Source organism: Cyprinus carpio, unplaced genomic scaffold, assembly GCF_018340385.1.
Source record: "Cyprinus carpio isolate SPL01 unplaced genomic scaffold, ASM1834038v1 S000006763, whole genome shotgun sequence".
NCBI classification, from domain to species: Eukaryota; Metazoa; Chordata; class Actinopteri; order Cypriniformes; family Cyprinidae; genus Cyprinus; species Cyprinus carpio.
In genome coordinates, this window is record NW_024879360.1 from 90808 (window position 1) to 108958 (window position 18151).

The following is an 18151-nucleotide window of genomic DNA, read 5'->3' on the forward strand; positions in this document are numbered from 1 at the left end:
CACACTTTTAAATAGCTTATTTGATAGCTTAAATAGCTTCTGAATTTCTGGCAGTTCAGCGTCAACTGCTTGAATGCAACAACAAAATACAACGTCAAACTCACTTTAGCCTATATATAAAACATAGACCTTTTATTAACAAAACAAACAAACAAACAAACAAATTACTTACATAAAGTTTAAATAGGTATACAAAACTGGAAATAGGCCAAGTAAACTTGTATAATTTATAACCAAGTAATAAGAAACGTACAACGTTTATTAGCAAAACGAGTAAGAAAGCTCACTCTCCTCACGATAAATGAAATCCGATCTGTAATGCAACTGTTGTCCAGCACACTGCATTGAGCAGCAATGTTCAGTTTTTAATTGTAGTGTCTGTTCTTTTACTGAACTAAATTCATTTTTACGATGGTGGGGGCCGGTGCCGTGGTGGGCAAGTGACGTGTTACGGCTTTACACCGTTCATGGGCGTATCACCATCAGCACCATCTATCGCGTTAAGTCTAACGGTGCCACGTTGGCGCAGCACGTCTATCCCTGTGATTTGACCCTGGACTGTATTCTTGTATTTGTCAAGTCAAGTCACCTTTATTTATATAGCGCTTTAAACAAAAGAGATTGTGTCAAAGCAACTGAACAACATTAATTAGGAAAACAGTGTGTCAATAATGCAAAATGACAGTTAAAGGCAGTTCATCATTGAATTCAGTGATGTCATCATCCAGCTCAGTTCAGTTTAAATAGTATCTTTGCAATCATTTGCAATCAAGTCAACGATATCGCTTTAAATGAAGTGTCCCCAACTAAACAAGCCAGAGGTGACAGGGGCAAGGAACCAAAACTCCATCGGTGACAGAATGGAGAAAAAACCTTGGGAGAAACCAGGCTCAGCAGAGGACTCAACTGGTTCCTGTGGTCTTGTCCCGGTGGTCGTCTGAGACAAGGTTTTTACAGGGGATCTGTATCTGGGGCTCATTTAGTTGTCCTGATCTCTGCTGTCTTTCAGGGCTATAGAGGTACTTTCTAGGTGCCAGATCCACCATCTGGTCTGGATACGTACTGGATCCGGGTGACTGCAGTGACCATCTGATCTGGATACAGACTGGATCTGGTGGCTACGGTGACCTCGGAATAAGAGAGAAACAGACTAATATTAGCGTAGATGCCATTCTTCTAATGATGCAGCAAGTACATCGGGTGTTATGGGAAGTGTTCCTGGTTCCGGTTTACCTAATTAATGCAGCCTAAAAATCCTTTAACGGATTTGGATATTAGAAGTGTATTAGTATGTTATGTGTAAGCCAGGTTAAAGAGATGGGTCTTTAATCTAGATTTAAACTGCAAGAGTGTGTCTGCCTCCCGAACAATGTTAGGTAGGTTATTCCAGAGTTTGGGTGCTAAATAGGAGAAGGATCTGCTGCCCGCAGTTGACTATGATATTCGAGGTATTATCAAATTGCCTGAGTTTTGAGAACGGAGCGGACGTGGAGGACTATAATGTAACAAGAGCTTGTTTAAATACAGAGGTGCTAAACCATTCAGGGCTTTATAAGTAATAAACAATATTTTAAAATCTATACGATGTTTGATAGGGAGCCAGTACAGTGTTGACAGGACTGGGCTAATATGGTCATACTTCCTGGTTCTAGTAAGAACTCTAGCTGCTGCATTTTGGACTAACTGGAGTTTGTTTACTAAGCGTGCAGAACAACCACCCAATAGAGCATTACAATAGTCTAACCTTGAGGTCATAAACACATGGATTAACATTTCTGCATTTGACATTGAGAGCATAGGTCGCAATTTAGATATGTTTTTAAGATGGAAAAATGCAGTTTTACAAATGCTAGAAACGTGGCTTTCTAAGGAAAAGTTGCTATCAAATAGCACACCTAGGTTCCTAACTGATGACGAAGAATTGACAGAGCAGCCATCAAGTCTTAGACAGCGTTCTAGGTTATTACATGCAGAGCTTTTAGGCCCTATAATTAACACCTCTGTTTTTTTGAGAATTTAGCTGTAAGAAATTATTTGTCATCCAGTTTTTTATATTGACTATGCATTCCGTTAGTTTTTCAAATTGGTATGTTTCGCTGGGCCACGAAGAAATATAGGGTGCTTTCACACTTGGTTCACTTGCCTGGTCCGAACCCGAGTTCGATTGCTCCCCCCTCCCCCTGCCCCCGCTGGACTGTGTTCATATTATAATATTTGAGTCTGAACCGCGGTTCGTTTGCGTCATCAAGCCAGCAGCTGTTTACCCCATTGCTTAGTAACGACGGCGCAGGAGAAGGCAGCAAATGCATCACATTACTCTATGCACTTTTATGTATTTAAGTTTTTGAACCATTCATTTTGTTTACAAAGCTTCAGTACATAACGGTACTTGCGTCTGTCTTACGAATGGACTGCAGATGCTCTAAAGAATGCTGAAGGCAAACAAAAAATTAGATATACAGCTCTCTGTTTGCAGCGCGTCAGTCACGCTCGTCAGGAAAGTGAGTGAAACACACACACAAACACACATTTTCATCAAATAATACGTCATTAATAGCAGTTCACTTCCGCGATTTGGTACGATTGCGTTCACATCAGCAGTGAACCGTACCAGAGTTCACATGAACCGTACCCCAGACCACCCTTTTTAAGCGGACTCCGGTACGGTTCGCGGGTGCGCACCCAAGTTCGGAAGACAGCGTTCACATCATCCAAACAAGCCGAACTCTGACGTCAATCGAACCTGGGTGCGCACCAAAAGTGGTAGTGTGAAAGCACCCATAGAGCTGAGTATCATCAGCATAACAGTGAAATCTAACACCGTGTTTCCTGATGATATTTCCCAAGGGTAACATGTAAAGCGTGAAGAGTAACGGCCCTAGTACTGAGCCTTGCGGTACTCCATACTGCACTTGTAAACGATATGATACCTCTTCATTCACTGCTACGAATTGATGGTGGTCATATAAGTACGATTTGAACCATGCTAATGCACTTCCATTAATGTCAACAAAGTGTTCTAGTCTATGCAAAAGAATAGTGTGGTCATTAGTGTTGAAAGCAGCACTAAGATCCAATAGCACTAATAGAGAGATACAACTACGATCAGATGATAAGAGCAGGTCATTTGTAACTCTAAAGAGAGCAGTCTCAGTACTATGATACGGTCTAAATCCTGACTGGAAATCCTCACAGATGCCATTTTTCTCTAAGAAGGAATATAATTGCATATAGTGTGGTTGTGCTTCGGGTGATCCTTGAAAGTGTCCCAGTTCTAGGTCCTTTCTGATGCCGTCCCCTCCAATCTCTCCCACTTGAGCGCTTTCTGTACTGTCCTGTATAATCAAAAACAAAAACACCAAAATAAATCCTCATAAAATATCAACTTTGATATTCTGAAATATTTTTATATTTTTATTGGACTAAACTTGTTCTTTAGGATGTCATTCAGTGGACCCTTATCTTTCCAACTAAACTGGGATTTACAGCTGTGGATGCGTTTATGACTCGTTATTACGAAGAATCTGGTACATACTGTTTTTTTATTCTTCATGTTTTGATGTGTACTGCTTACACAAATTTAACAAATACATTCTTTAGAAGCTTTCCATTGAAGAACAGCGATCTGTTGTCGATTCTTGAGGCTTAGATCTTTATAATGATATATAGTTTGTCAAGATTAATTTTGTCCCCTTTTATTTAATCTATTCGTAAACATTGACTCATGCAAACAAAAACAGTTCAGTGCATCGGCGTCCAGGTGTGGATTAAGAGGTTAACCACTGATTTATAGTTATATCACTTATTACATTTACACATTTAGCAGACGCCTTTATCCAAAGCGACTTACAGTGCATTCAGGCTAACATTTTTTTACCTAACATGTGTTCCCTGGGAATCGAACCCACAACCTTTTGCGCTGCTAACACAATGCCCTACCCCTGAGCCACAGGAAAACAGTTGTGTCCTCTTTTGGAAGCCCAAACAAGGTATTTTGGCTTTCACAACGAAACAGCGTTTCCACGACATGGCGCTGGAAGCAACAGCAAGAATCAAAGTTATGCCTTCTTTCTTTGGGTGAACATTTGGGCGGTATCATGCAAATCTTCCCACACAGTGACGTAGACATGGGGGCATATTAGAACGAGCCATTTTAGGGGGGTGTGGTTGACTCTTACAGTAACTTTTATAAAGAGTATCTCTTTGGGTTTGAGATTTTAGTCTTTGCAACTTTACAGATCTTCTTTATGCACCAAGAGTTGTAAACACTCCAAAGAGAAAGGAAAACTTGAAATCGCATCATATGACCCCTTTAACACATAATTTATCAGCAACCACAACAACATCACATGAGCAACTTGAGCATCTGTGATAAAGCAATACAAAAATACACACTGGTATTTATCTTTTGCAGGTTACATGTCCTTTACCCATTTGTAAACTCTTGTAACTTTACTATTTTTGAAAGGTAATAAAGATAGCGATATTCTTACCTCATTTTGCCAGTATGTTTGCAGGACCTCGCAGAACACATCTGACCCTTCTTTTGTTCACATTACAGTTTTTGTTTTCCACTGACATGTCAAGACTCAAATTCACTCAAAAAAAAAATAAAAACCGAGCTGCAGCTCACAGTCAGCCGCCTCAATCACAGAAAGAAGATAATAACGATCATATTTTCAAATTTAGAAAGGTGCGTACAGTTTCATTGTCCAGTTTCCTGGATGACAGCCAGATTAAACAATCATGATCAAAGCAATAAAGTAAAACAACCAATAGGAATTGTTTCAGCATGGTAACGCAGCGAAATGTATTTAGTGTTATTGTTGTTAATTATGATAATATTTTTTAACATATACCTTTAGATTTTAGAATAGGTTTCATGATCAAAATATTCTAAAATGCTATTAAAATAATAATAATGATCTTAAATAATTTAATATTAATAATTTAAAAGGCAGGAATTTATTTTGTATACTGTTGAAGACATTAAGTTGATTCAGCATACAGACCTTATTAAAAAAACAAAATTAATGTTGATTTACAAGTGTTTTTGTTAACCCCTTTTAACCATTTAGCATTAAACATATTTCAACATTGAAGGATGGTCATGTGCCGGTGTCCTGACATTTTATATTACCCGTCAGATTGTCCTACCAGGGTTTACCGCACATGCACACATCAATATTGCGTCCTTTTTCTCATGCTGAACACAACAAGGGATACCCAGGTAGCATTTTTTGTTGTCGATTTGTACTATTTTGTACTAAATTGTATTATATTGTTTTAATGGGATGTAGCAAAATCTGACAGGGTAGCACAAATCGACAGAACACCGGCTGATTTTCAACTGTTCAGCAATAAATGTTGTATCAACGTTGTTTCAATGTTAAAATAACAACTGACCTTGTTTTAAACATATTTCAACATTTAAAGTTGGTCATGTGCCGGCTGGTTTTCAACTGTTCAGCATTAAACGTTGTATTAATGTGATTTACATTTATGCATTTTAGCAGACGCTTTTATCCAAAGTGACTTACAGTGCATTCAGGTTATACATTTTTTAACAGTATGTGTGTTCCCTGGGAATCCAACCCATTACCTTTTGCGCTGCTAACGCAATGTTCTACCACTGAGCCACAGGAACACTGAATCAATGTTGATTCAACGTTAAAACAACAACTGTCCTTATTTCAACGTCGGTCATGTGGGATGATTATTACTTTTGCGGCAAGCTTAAGCCTATTGGGTGCATTTGAATGCAGAACTCTTCAGCTGCACTGAGGGCACGCACCATACATGCTGCTGCTGCTGGACAATAAACACCCTCGAGCCGCTGTTGACAGTCGCGGCAGCACGGCCTCTTGTTTCCACCAGCTTTTAACTTTTTTTCATCACTAATTGATGGATGTCTAAAGTATAAAAATAAGGAGAAGCTTAAAACAGGGGTGCAGTATCAAAAGTAGTGGTCAGTATCTGGTTTGACCACTAGACAACTGTACAGTTCATCTCATCTTCATGGACTGCACCAGATTTGTTGGTTCTAGCTTTAAAGAGGTGGTTGATTGCGATTTCACTTTTTTAACATTAGTGTGTAATGTTGCTGTTTGAACATAAACAATATCTGCAAAGTTGCAGCACTGAAAGTTCAGTGCAAACGGAGATATCGTCTTTTAAAATTCTGGCACTTTAATGCCTACAAAAACAGCTGGTAAGTGACTACAACGAGCTTGTGCCCCTTCCCGCACCCAAAACTAATCGTCTGTTGATGAGAGTCTTAAAGAGCAGGTCAGATGGTAAAGTGTCCCAATATTGGTGTCCCAAGTCCCCTACATCAGGTTTAAATGCATCTAAGGTCAGAAAACATTGTAATTTTCTCAGAATATACATTTAATATTAGAGTCATTTGCCAATGATTAGGAAATTATTCGTTTCAAGCAAGTTCGGAGCAAGCCCCTCCCTTCCTCAAGCCTACTCTGCTCTGATTGGTCAGCTGGCCAAACCTGTTGTGATTTGCACAGAGATGAGTCCTTGAGCCAGTTAGCCAGCGCTACCATTGACAAAGCACCTTTACATAAAACAATAATATAGTCAATCCGTTCTTATAATGACATAAAATACAAAAACACTTATGCAAGCGAATCGTGCCCATAGCTAAAGTTTAGCTGCTAAACTGTGAACACTAGGTGGATACGTTAGCCGAGTGCTAATGTGACTAACTGATTAAACAATACAGTTAGTAAACCAAAATATGTCTACTGTAATGTTTGAAGAATGACAGACAAAAGACGCTATGTCTTAATTTTTAATCAGAACGCAGAACAGTTTTATCACAGGAGCACCAGCCGAAATCACTCATCTCTCCCGCATTAACTGCCAGTGTAGTACAATAAACAGCAGTTTCACAATTATTATAAAGTCTGTGTGCTACACTACATTCTTTATTATTAAACAAAGTAATTAGAACAACGTCAGTCTACAATAATTGACATATTCTTAGGTTCACTGCGAATTTTTAGAACTACTTCAGTAAGACAGTAATATCGTGCTTTACCTGGAAACCTAAAGCTGCACTAGGTATACGTCACATATTGGCACAAAAAAAATTATATTTTGAGCACTCAATTGAAAATGTACACCTAACGTATCAATCATACTACTTACAGGTCATGGTTCAGAGAGCTTGTTAGTCCAAATTAAGAAGATTAGAAGCCAACGAAGATAAAAGCCCAGATTAGAGAAGCAGTTCTTGATAAAATGACAAGCACACAACAAAAGGCTCGAATTGTATTTCTGTGGTATCCTTGAACACCGCGTCTTCTCAACATGATGTAAACGCACTAATAGCAAAAAAGTGTTTGTGGGCAGATCAGACTCTGTTCGTATTTCACAGGCAGGCGGGGGTTATGCAAATGTTGTTACCCAGTGACGTACACCGGTAACAGACAAAAGATTTGAAAATATAACGACTCGTTACGGCGATTCAGAACCGACTCTCTCTTTTGAGAGACAATATCTTTATTTATCATGCACTTTTTTGATTAACAACTTTGCAGATTGTTTTCATTTAAGGATAGCTACGTTATAAACTGCAAAAGAGAGATTTTTCAAAAACCCATCTGACCTGCTCTTTAAACAAGGACTGGTGGGACTTGGTCCTGTTCCACTTCCCATACGCTGAGTGAAAGGGGAGTTTTATAATGACTTGACACTTATTTATGACACTTTATTCACCTGGAAGAACACCTCGTTCCACGCGTCATACGTCATTATGCTAGTTCTACTCACTGCGCATGCGCAGTACTTTCCGGTTTCAGTTTTTAATCCGATCAAGTGTTTACATGTCCTCTCGCTTGGATTACAAAAGGAATAAACCATCCCTTACAATCCGATCGAAATTTTTGTCGGATCTGGCCAATTTAATCAGATTGACGTGTTTACATGTGACTTTTTTATTCTGATTGTGCTTCTAGTCCTATTATGATTGGATTAGTAGGGTCCATGTAAACGCAGCTATTGTTTAAAATACAACCGGAGCACATTCTGATCTTGTGGGGCGGGATGTTCAGACGTGTATTTCTGAGGGAGGAGCTTCATAAAATAAGGAAATAATCAAGGGCGATTGTCAAAGAAGGGACATGCTGGTGTGGAATAAAGGTAAATTATGTGAAAAATGAAGCATGAACACGTCAGACTGCACCCCATAAACACAATCAAGCCTAGAAAAAAGCCAGTCAGCCACTCCTTTAAGATGCCACCCCACTCCACCATGGCACTTGCATGTTACTGGACATTTCTGTTGGGACACATGGGTATACTTGGTTTGCCACTGCAAGAACAATCAGCTGTCCTTCATGTCTCCCTGTATCACTTTCGTATGCATCTTACATTATATCTATTAAAGTTAATTACTTTGATCACATCTGCAGTCCTTATGCCTCCGTGCAGAATGCCTATGGAATGTTCATGCAGGTGAGCAGGGACCCTGGACATTTTCTTCTGGTGTTTTCAGCCAGTAGAAAGTCCTACTGTCCTGTTCAATTAAATCAACACTTTTTCATTTAATTATTATTATTATTATTTTTAATAAAGTAGTTTGGAAATATAACGAATGCTAAATATTTCTTAGCCAAAATGTAGATTTTCAGTTTTAGAGGTCAACTTAAGTCAAGGCAAAACACATTCTGTGTGAGTAGCCCCTCAGGACTAGACAAGTGAGACAGTAGGGCTGGGATTCAGTTCCATCAAGCGTTGACATTGATAAATGACAAATGTATTAATTTTTGTAATGTGTGCTTTAATTTAGGAAACTAAATTAAAACTACAATAAATTACAAATGTGGATATGTTCTACATGTCAAAAGTGTCTTGTAAACTGTGATTTGCAAGGTGTGACCACTCAGTTGAAAGGTTAAGGTACAATATGACACTACTAGGTAATTTAATCCAAATGGTTACTCCAAAACCTCACTGATGCCTATAGAGTTCCTGTTGTTCAGTGGTAGGGTAGAGAACTGTATTAGCAGCACAAAAGGTTGTGGGTTCAATTCCCAGGGAACATACATACTGTTAAAAAAAAAAAAAAAAAAATATTATAGCCTGAATACACTGTAAGTTGCTTTGGATAAAAGCGTCAGCTAAAATGCATAAATGTATTCTCCTGTCCTCTGGTATCTCATACTCACACAGGAAAGTAATAAATAATTTTAAATCTCATTAGAATAAATATTGAGTAGTTTTGATTAATTGTTTAAAGGTCATTCAAAAACCAATAACTTAGGACAGTAAAGAGACCAGAGTACTGCACGCGGGCAGGTACCCGACAAGTGAACTGCTAATATTTGATGTAATGGGTGAAATACCATTTACTTGATAATATAGACTCAATTTGATACCCGCTGATAGGCAGCTGCTTTCAAATGGTCCTGTGCTTATGTGTGTTCATGCTGTGTAGTCGAAAAACTGTAAAAACATCCTTTTTACAGCTCCTTTTCTTCTGCCTCTTTTAAACACCAGAATAAAGATGCCTATGGTCCCTGCTCACCTGTGTGAACATGCCATATTGCTTCTGCAGGGAGGTATGGGGACTGCAGATGTGGCCATAGCAATAAACTGCAATGTTCATTATGTGAGGACAGTGCTAAAGGAAAACAGGATAGACAGCTGATCATCCTTACAGTGGCTAATCATCACATGTAGCGGTGTGTTTGTGTGTGTGGGTCCACCATCCCCCCATAAATATCTAGGATAACATTTCACAGCATGAGCTAACAAATCTGGTGCAGTCCATAACTGCTTTTCCACTGTCGGGCCAGTGCGAGCCAGGGCTTAAAACGGCCCGGGCGGGGCTAATAGCCTCGGGCCATTAGCACAAGGCCAAAATAGAGCTGCGTTTCCACAGTTGGGCCAGAAGCTCCGCTGCGCGTCACTAAAACCCGCCCTTTACACGCCTCTCAGGAACAACGTCACGCAATCCATTCATTTCACCAACAAAGAGAAGTTAACAGAAAACTAATAAGAAACAATTCATTGGAACATGCGTGATCACAAAACGAACACGATAACAGCGGCCTTTTGTTTGCATGCTTTGTTAAATATTTAAATTCAAAAGCATCGATGTTTTACTTTAGGTGATACATTGAGCATAATGAATCAATTTATCAGGCTTGGAAATTTGTCACAGAAATAAATGTATTTCTATTTTATTTATTTATTTTTAACGCTGAAGCGTTGTGAAAGCCTGCTTATTCAGTCGAGACTGTTTCTGTTTATTTGTAGTCACATACATCACATTTAGAAAGAATTATAATTTCTATATTTTTATAAAAGCTCCCGAACAAAAACCATTATTATATTTTAATGACATAGGCTACGCAGAGATAAAATCAAGACGAGACTTATGAAAGATAAAATATGTTAATAAATAATTACACGATTGTGATAGAGAATAAGAAGCTGACGTCTGATTTCTTCAAGTAGTCGCATTTACCATGTTTAGTATGGTAACGTTATCTAGCGTGCAGTCTTTTGCAACGCTTATAAATATTTCTGCCTTTTATGGTGATTATAATCCATATCGGATCGGATCGAGTTATTTCAAACACTTGCTGCTGACTAAGAGTGAGTTTTGAGCTCAGCTTATTTTAAAAAGTGTTTAATGCTGGTGTTATAGCTTTATGAAATGATCCGCCGCGCTGACCCTCTCCAGACGCGGAGAAACTCCGCCTTTGTTTATAACCACTCCTCTAGCCTCAGCTGGCCGCCTTGGCCCAAGGTTTTCGTCGGGCCAAAAAAACCTGGCCGTTGGCCCCGAGGAAGCCCCGACAAGGCACGATCAAGCCCCGGAAGGGACAGTGGAATTGCGACTGGCCCTGGAACGCACTAGCACGCCCGCTTTTGGCCCGACAGTGGAAACGCGCCTCATGAGGATGAGATGCACTGAAGGACTTAAAGCAGCTGGTGGCCACAGCACAAGGTATGGGGACTGCAGATGTGGCCACAGCAATAAACTGCAATGTTCGTTATGTAAGACAGTGCTAAAGGAAAACAGGAAGGACAGCTGATCATCCTTACAGTGGCTAATCATCACATGTAGCTGTGTGTGGGTGTGTGTGTGTCCACCATCCCCCCATAAATATCAGGGACAACATTTCACAGCAAGAGTCAACAAATCTGGTCCAGTCCATGAGGATGAGATGCACTGTAGGACTTAAAGCAGCTGGTGGCCACAACAGATACTTTTTAGTTTAAATCCTTTTGCGTAACACAAAGAAAATGTCTGAAGAATGTTTAATCTGTTTTGCCCAACATTAAATCAATAGGGACATAAAGATAGCATAAAAGTAATCAATACAACACCATTTTTTTTGTATAATAAACAGAACAAAATGTAAGTGGTTATTCACAAATCACTGGTCACCTCACATATAAAGAGTGCAATAGAAATATGGTGGCATCAGTTGCCATCATAACACAAGCTCCAGTAAGGTTTGGATCTTATTCATGTGCTGCTACATTCTCTGGTGTTTCATGGAAGAAAGAAAGAAATGCAGATTTTGAGTGCTATGAAGGGAGTAATTTATAACATTTCATTTTTAGGTGAACTGTTTTATTAAATGGTTAGGTCACCCAAAAATTGAAATTTTGTCATTTTCTGACCCTCATGTTGTTCCCAAACTCATAAGACTCTTTATTTTCCCTTTAAAACTCAAAGACATTTTAATGAAACCTGGAAAAGTTCTGTCTCTCCATTTGAAGCCCATGTCTGTTTTTACATCCATTTGCTATATATTTTTCCTCTCCATCTCTAACTGTACTGAGCCAGAACAATAACCACAGTGACACGTGCAAAATGGGCACTTTATAATTCATTATTATCTGTACTTTTAAAACAATTGTCCATAATTGTCTAAAATACAGTATGCACAATCTTCAATAATACCCCATCCAGTAATGTCATGCTTTGTTTAGGCATAATAATAATAATAATAAGATAAGTCTTAAATTTATGAACAATTTGTCCATGGAATGATTAGATTTTGTGTGCTAAGAGGCCAAACAATCTGTGCATCCCTAGTACATGTAAGGTAATTTGTAGTTTGCAATTAAGATAACTAAAAATTACTTGTGGAATTGCAATGAATATGTTATACCACCCAGTACTCAGAATCATGGCTTTTAGATGTTAGACACAAAAACTAGTTGCTGAATGGTTTTCTATAGCTACAGTACTTGAGGTTTTTGTTGAACTGTTGTTGATGTTAAATGGATGATGTACTTAATAGGTTTTCTTTTCTGTCTTGCAGTAAATTCCGCCTGTCATACTACCCCCATCGTTTGGAGAGTTTTAAGGAGATTTTAAGAGCATCATTTTTTGGAAAATGCGACCACAGTGTATATGGAGACTTCAAGCAATACACCCCAGGGCAAGGAGAGGTGCCCTGCTATTTCATTCATGTGGTTAAAAAGACTACTTAAAGCCATTTTTAAAGCCAATGTCATTTTTTATGTACACATGGAAAATTGGTTGTGAAAATTGGTCTGTGCCAAAAAAAAAAGAAAATAACCCAGGGCCTTGCATGACATGATTTTAGGTCTTTTGCTTTGTTGGGGGGATGTTTTTGTCTTTTTATTTACTTTTTCACACAATCTTAAGCAGGAACATTTTACTTTACAGAACAGTGCTAAAAGCATATCACACAGAATGTTTTTTTTCTTTCTTTATTTTTTTTAAACATATACTAGACCAGTGATCCTCAAATCCTCAAAGTTCTAATCAAACAAACCTACCTGTGATTTTCTAATGATCCTGAAGACATTGATTAGCAAACTCAGGTGTGTTTGATAAGGGTTAGAGCTTAATTCTACAGGAAAGTGGATCTCCCGAGCCAGATTTGAGGATCACTGCACTAGACAGATGTGTTTGTCCATTGACCCACATGTCAGAGCAGGGGTATCAAACTCAATTCCTGGAGGGCCGGAGCCCTGTAGAGTTTTGTTCCAACCATGCTTCAACACACATACCATGCATCTTTCAAATAAGCTTGAAAGACTTGATTATTTGGATCAGGTGTGTTTAATTAGGGTTGAATCTAAACTATGCAGGGCTCCGGCCCTCCAGGAATTGAGTTTGATACCCCTGGATTACAGAAGTAAAATTTAAAAGATAAAAGCATAAATAACCCCTTTATCACCCCTGAATATTAAAGCATTGTTGGATATGCTTTGCAACAGATAAGTAATATAAAAATGGTTGTAACTTAAATTAACTGTAATTAATTGTAAATTAAAGCCCTCTAAAAATCGATATATAACCTCCCCCTTTTGTGTCCTGTTCAGTCACTATATCATTCTGAAGTGAAACTGGTCTTTTGAAAACAATTTTTCTAATTTTTTTTTTTTTTTTTTTTTAAAGTGTACATGGGAAAATTTAGGGGATTTTGTCCTGACATTTTGTGAGTGACACTCTGAGGTGGTATCAATTTTTGGCACAAACCGTTCTTTGGAAACATGAATTTTTGGGCTCACATATGGCTTTTATTGTGGAATTATTTTATTTTGAAATTTAACATCATATTGTGTTGTTGTGCTGAAGATGTTTCAATCTGTTGAACAGACTACAACTCTACCTTTTATCACACCTAATTCCACAATGTTGTATCCCAATCTTCAGTGAGAAGTAGCTGAATGCATTTTTAAATAAGGCTTACTCAGACTATTAATATTGAGTAATATTATCAGTTCAACTGCACTGATACTGACATCAGTTCAGAAAAAAATAACAAAATTAAGATGGATAATGACAATAAAAAATGCTTCTGTAAAGCTGCTTATATCTTAACTGAATTTGTTCCATGATCGATGAACTTGGCAACATTGACTTTCTTATTGAACTGAAATAGTTTATCAATAAAATAAACTTTTTCAAATATAATTCAAACGTTTTACATTTCTTTATTCACCTGTTTCTCATGGTTTCACATTAAAATTCATAAAAGTAATTAAGGTAAATTACATCAATGTCATAGAACAGCATAGTTCTAAAAATAGCAGGGCACATTGTAATACAGCGTTACAAAATTTCACAGTTAGTGTCTTCTGCTAGTTAGTGAAGAATTAAAGAGCTATCTAACCTGCTGTCATGCTTTTGTGTGGGGTATGGACGAGGAGCGCATGAAGATGATAATTCCAAAGAGACATTACATCCACACTTGTTTTATTAACATTCAACAATAACCGACAACTCAGAACTAAAAGAAGGGGATTTATACAGACGGAAGAGGAGCTAATGACTAAATTAACACCGGTGAACTAACTAAAGAGGTGAAGTGAAGTAAGTAAGTGGGATTTATACAAACGGAAGAGGAGCTAGTTAATAAATTGTGATAGTGTGACAGATCACACCCCCTTCCAGAAGGCACGACTCACACCACAGAGATGAAGAGGAGAAGGCGGAGGCATGGTGACAAGGGATGGCAAAGTCCAGGGTGGAGACAACGGAAGGAGGAGCCAGGATGGAGACAGGAGGACCCAAGGCAGATCAAAAGGAGGAAAGAGCCAAGGAGAAGACAGGAGGGACTTGGAACAGGAGGAGCCAGGCAGGACCCAGGTCACAGCCCTGATGGTGACCCACGGTGGAGCTGATGGAGGGAGGAGCCATGGTGGAGGAAGGGCTGACTCCAGGGGGCCAACTCACAGCAGCGGAGCAGGTGGTGGTGGAGCCCTAGACGGAGACGGAGAGCTGATGAGCCAGGGCGACGCCAAGGATCCGAAGGGCCAAGGCAGAGTAGATGGCTCCAATGACTGAGGTGGAGGTGGGGATCCGGAAGGCCGCAGTGGAGCCGGAGCAACAGAGGACCACAGTGGAGCCGGAGGAGAGGAGGAGTCTGACAGAGTTGGAGGGATGGAGGGAAGAGATGTAGCCAGAGGAGTGGAGTCCCGAGTGGACCCGGAGGGTGCTAGGAGCCATGGTGAAGCTGCTGAGTTGAAAGGCCGAGGCAGAGTCCAGGACTCAGAGGCTGGAGGCGGAGACAAGGGATCCTCTAGCCACGATGCCAATGGACAGGTAGACCCGCGGCGATCCCACCGCACAGATTGTGGGCTGAGGGTCAGCATAGGGGCTGCCAGGAGACAGCGGTGGTGTAGCTGAGGAAACTGGGATGAGGAGACAGGAGGAGGCAGGAGATGGAGGATGGGTGGGTGGGGATTTGTGAGTTTCAGGGCTTTCTGGGATGGTGTGTGCTGCCCACACACACCAGATCACAACTCCCAGCACCGAGAGTGCAGCAGACAGGGGAATGACCTCCACGGTCAACATCTGAATAAGTGTAGAGTGGGTACATCAGAATAAGCCTATCAGATCTCACCCTCAGCGGTAGTACAGTGGGCAGGGCTTCCTTCCACACTCTCATGCTCCACTGTGATATCCACCATCGTGTCCACAGTTGCCGGCTCTCGCACCTGGTCTGACGTGTCAGGCTCTAGCTCCGGGGCATCCATGGGCTCTGTCGCTCTCTCTAGCAATGGCTCTCCATCAGCGGTGGGCTCAGGCTTATGCTCCGTGTTGCGTGGGGATGGTGGGCTGGGCTCTGGGTCCGGAGTGGGGACCCACTTGACATAATCCATGAAGCTCCCTGGAGTACCCTTCATTGACATTGGGGTAGATCACAGTGGGAGTTTTTCTTTGTTTTGGCCGGTTATTCTGTCACACTTCTGCGTGGGGTAAGGACAAGGAATGCACGAAGAAGAAAATCATTCCAAAGAGATATTTATTACAGCTGCACATGGGGGTAACACTCAACCATAATTTATACAAATGTAAGAGGAGCTAATGACTAAATTAACTAGACACAGGTGAACTCACTAAAACAATCAAGTGGAAACAAAAAACAGGTCAATGAACAAGACAGGCAACCAAAGTCCAAGCAGGGTGATAGTGTGACAACTGCTAAATAACAGATCGGAGGTTAAAATAATACTACACATTGAGATGAAAAATTTACTTGAGCCAAAAATTTACTTTTGATACAGCTAAATAAATGTTCAGCGATATCTTCTGAAGATTTTTGAATTTTGGCACTTTTTATTTTCTCCATATAGTGTTGACTTGTAAGCTTATGTGTGGACATGTTTAAACTGTGTTAGCTATGCTTGCAAATAATTAAATGAATCTTGACCTGATGCATTAGGCAAACAACTGAAAGTAATGGAGTACCCTGCATGTGGAAATGTGATGCTAAAGAGGTACCCTGTGTGTTGAAAAGTGACATAAAGGGGCCCAACTGGGACGCAATTTCAGGCCGTGAAATTTCATTCTCATCCAGACCATCCTATACACCCACAGCAAATTCTGAAACCACAGACAACCCTATTATTTGTATGGCCATCACATAAAAGGTCTAAATCCTTAGTCTGGGGCCGTGGGAAATAATTAAAGGTTCTCTCTTGAACTGCACCTTCACTTCCCTTTTTCTTTTTTTTCATTTTCCCCAATATCTCTGTCTCTCCCTTTTTTTCCTTGTACCTGTCACTTCTTCACCAGCAGGTCTACTGTTATGAACAGAACTGTGCCGATCTTGTTGCAAAACAACAATCTCATTGCAATTTGTTAGCAGAGAATGTTGTTATTTGTCTTAAATTGACTTAAATGCCCAAGATTTAACAAAACTACAGTATTTTTCATACAACTATATTAAATTTAATACATAGTACATTTATTAATGTATCTTTACAATCAATAATGATGTCCACTAGCACAGTATTCTGACTGAGGATAATAATGGGGTGCTCCTGATAGCCTAACCGCAGTTTAATAGCCTACTCAACTAGTTTAATGAAGACAAAACTACAGTAGCGTATTTACTGATGAAACTGACCTGCACTTGAAGACCTGAACAGGAGCGTGGTAAAGTTAGTTTTAGGTTCGATATTTGCCGGACATTCGCTTTCGCGTGTCACTGTTTTACAGAGTTGACAATCCTACAAAGATACCACTTCCACGATTAGTTTTAACAACATGCAACATCTTTATATTGACATGAAAATATTATTAAAAAAACGCCTAAGTGTATTGTAGCAGCAAATTTAAACCGGAGAAAGTTTAGCTTTGATGTGCTATAAAGGCACTTGATGTGTAAGCTGGGACCGTCTGACAATTCTACTGACTGGGTTTAAAACATTAAAACATGTAAAATAAAACATTGCCGAACTGTAAAGCTTGTATTACTCTTAGTGATTTACTACAGGTGGGATTTTGCCAATACTTTCCTTAATATATGCAGTACAGTACACAATAATGTTAATAAAAAAAAAACTACTGTAAGTATCCAAACTGCTGTTCAAGGTGGTAGTACATTCCTAGTCGCCAGACTGACTTACTACAGGTGAAATATTGCCAATATCACCCTTACTGTACATACAGTACATACTTATTAATAGAAAACAATTACTGTTAATCACCAAAAGGTTTTGTTATTTTTTATATGGTCCAAATGTTGTAGTACATTCCTAGTGGCCAGACTGACTTACTACAACTGAAATTTGGCCAATATCTCTCTTAAGGAGCTTTTTTTTTCTTCTGTGTGGTATGACTCGGCTCGGCACGGCTCAGTATGGTACAGCACGGCACGGCTCGGGCTGGGATTTGTACAATATCTCTCTTAAGGAGCTTTTTTTTTGTTCAGTATGGTACAGCACGGCACGGCTCGGTTGGCATTTTCACTGCAGTTTAGTATCGTTTTAGAGTGGGCGGGATTATTCACATGTTGTTATAAAAAAGTTTTTTTATTGGCTTCTACCCCTAAATTTATCTTTGTTTTTTTATGAATTTATGTTTGTTAAACTTTATGTAACCTTTTTCAGAAACTATCAAAAATATGCCATTACAAAAGAAGAAAAACACAATGAAAATGAAAAAAATTAACTCAGTCGCACAAATTTAACAGGCTCTTCAAATATGCTTCATTCTTTGTTGATCTTTTTTAAAGATTCGTTTTTTGCTAATCGTGGATTCTGAATGCATTGTCACAGATTTCGCTTACGCTTCGCAGTTTTTCATTTGTTTGGTGTGTTTTGATCACAAACCTCTCGTGGGGGCGGGCTTAACAGTATAGGCTACGAGTCGCTGTCCATTCTGATCTAGGCTATACTACCT

General features: G+C 39.4%; 1 protein-coding gene across 1 annotated transcript in view; it reads left to right on the forward strand.

Annotated features, from left to right (window-relative positions):
- The window catches only part of LOC109106978 (glycine N-methyltransferase-like), a 48262-nt gene extending 34329 nt beyond the window's left edge, over window positions 1-13933 (forward strand). The window contains exon 6 of the mRNA XM_042755994.1: window positions 12306-13933. Within this exon, the coding sequence (XP_042611928.1) occupies window positions 12306-12477 (172 nt within the window). The 3' untranslated portion in view covers window positions 12478-13933. The remainder of the gene's footprint in view (window positions 1-12305) is intronic.
- Window positions 13934-18151: the final 4218 nt, after the last annotated feature.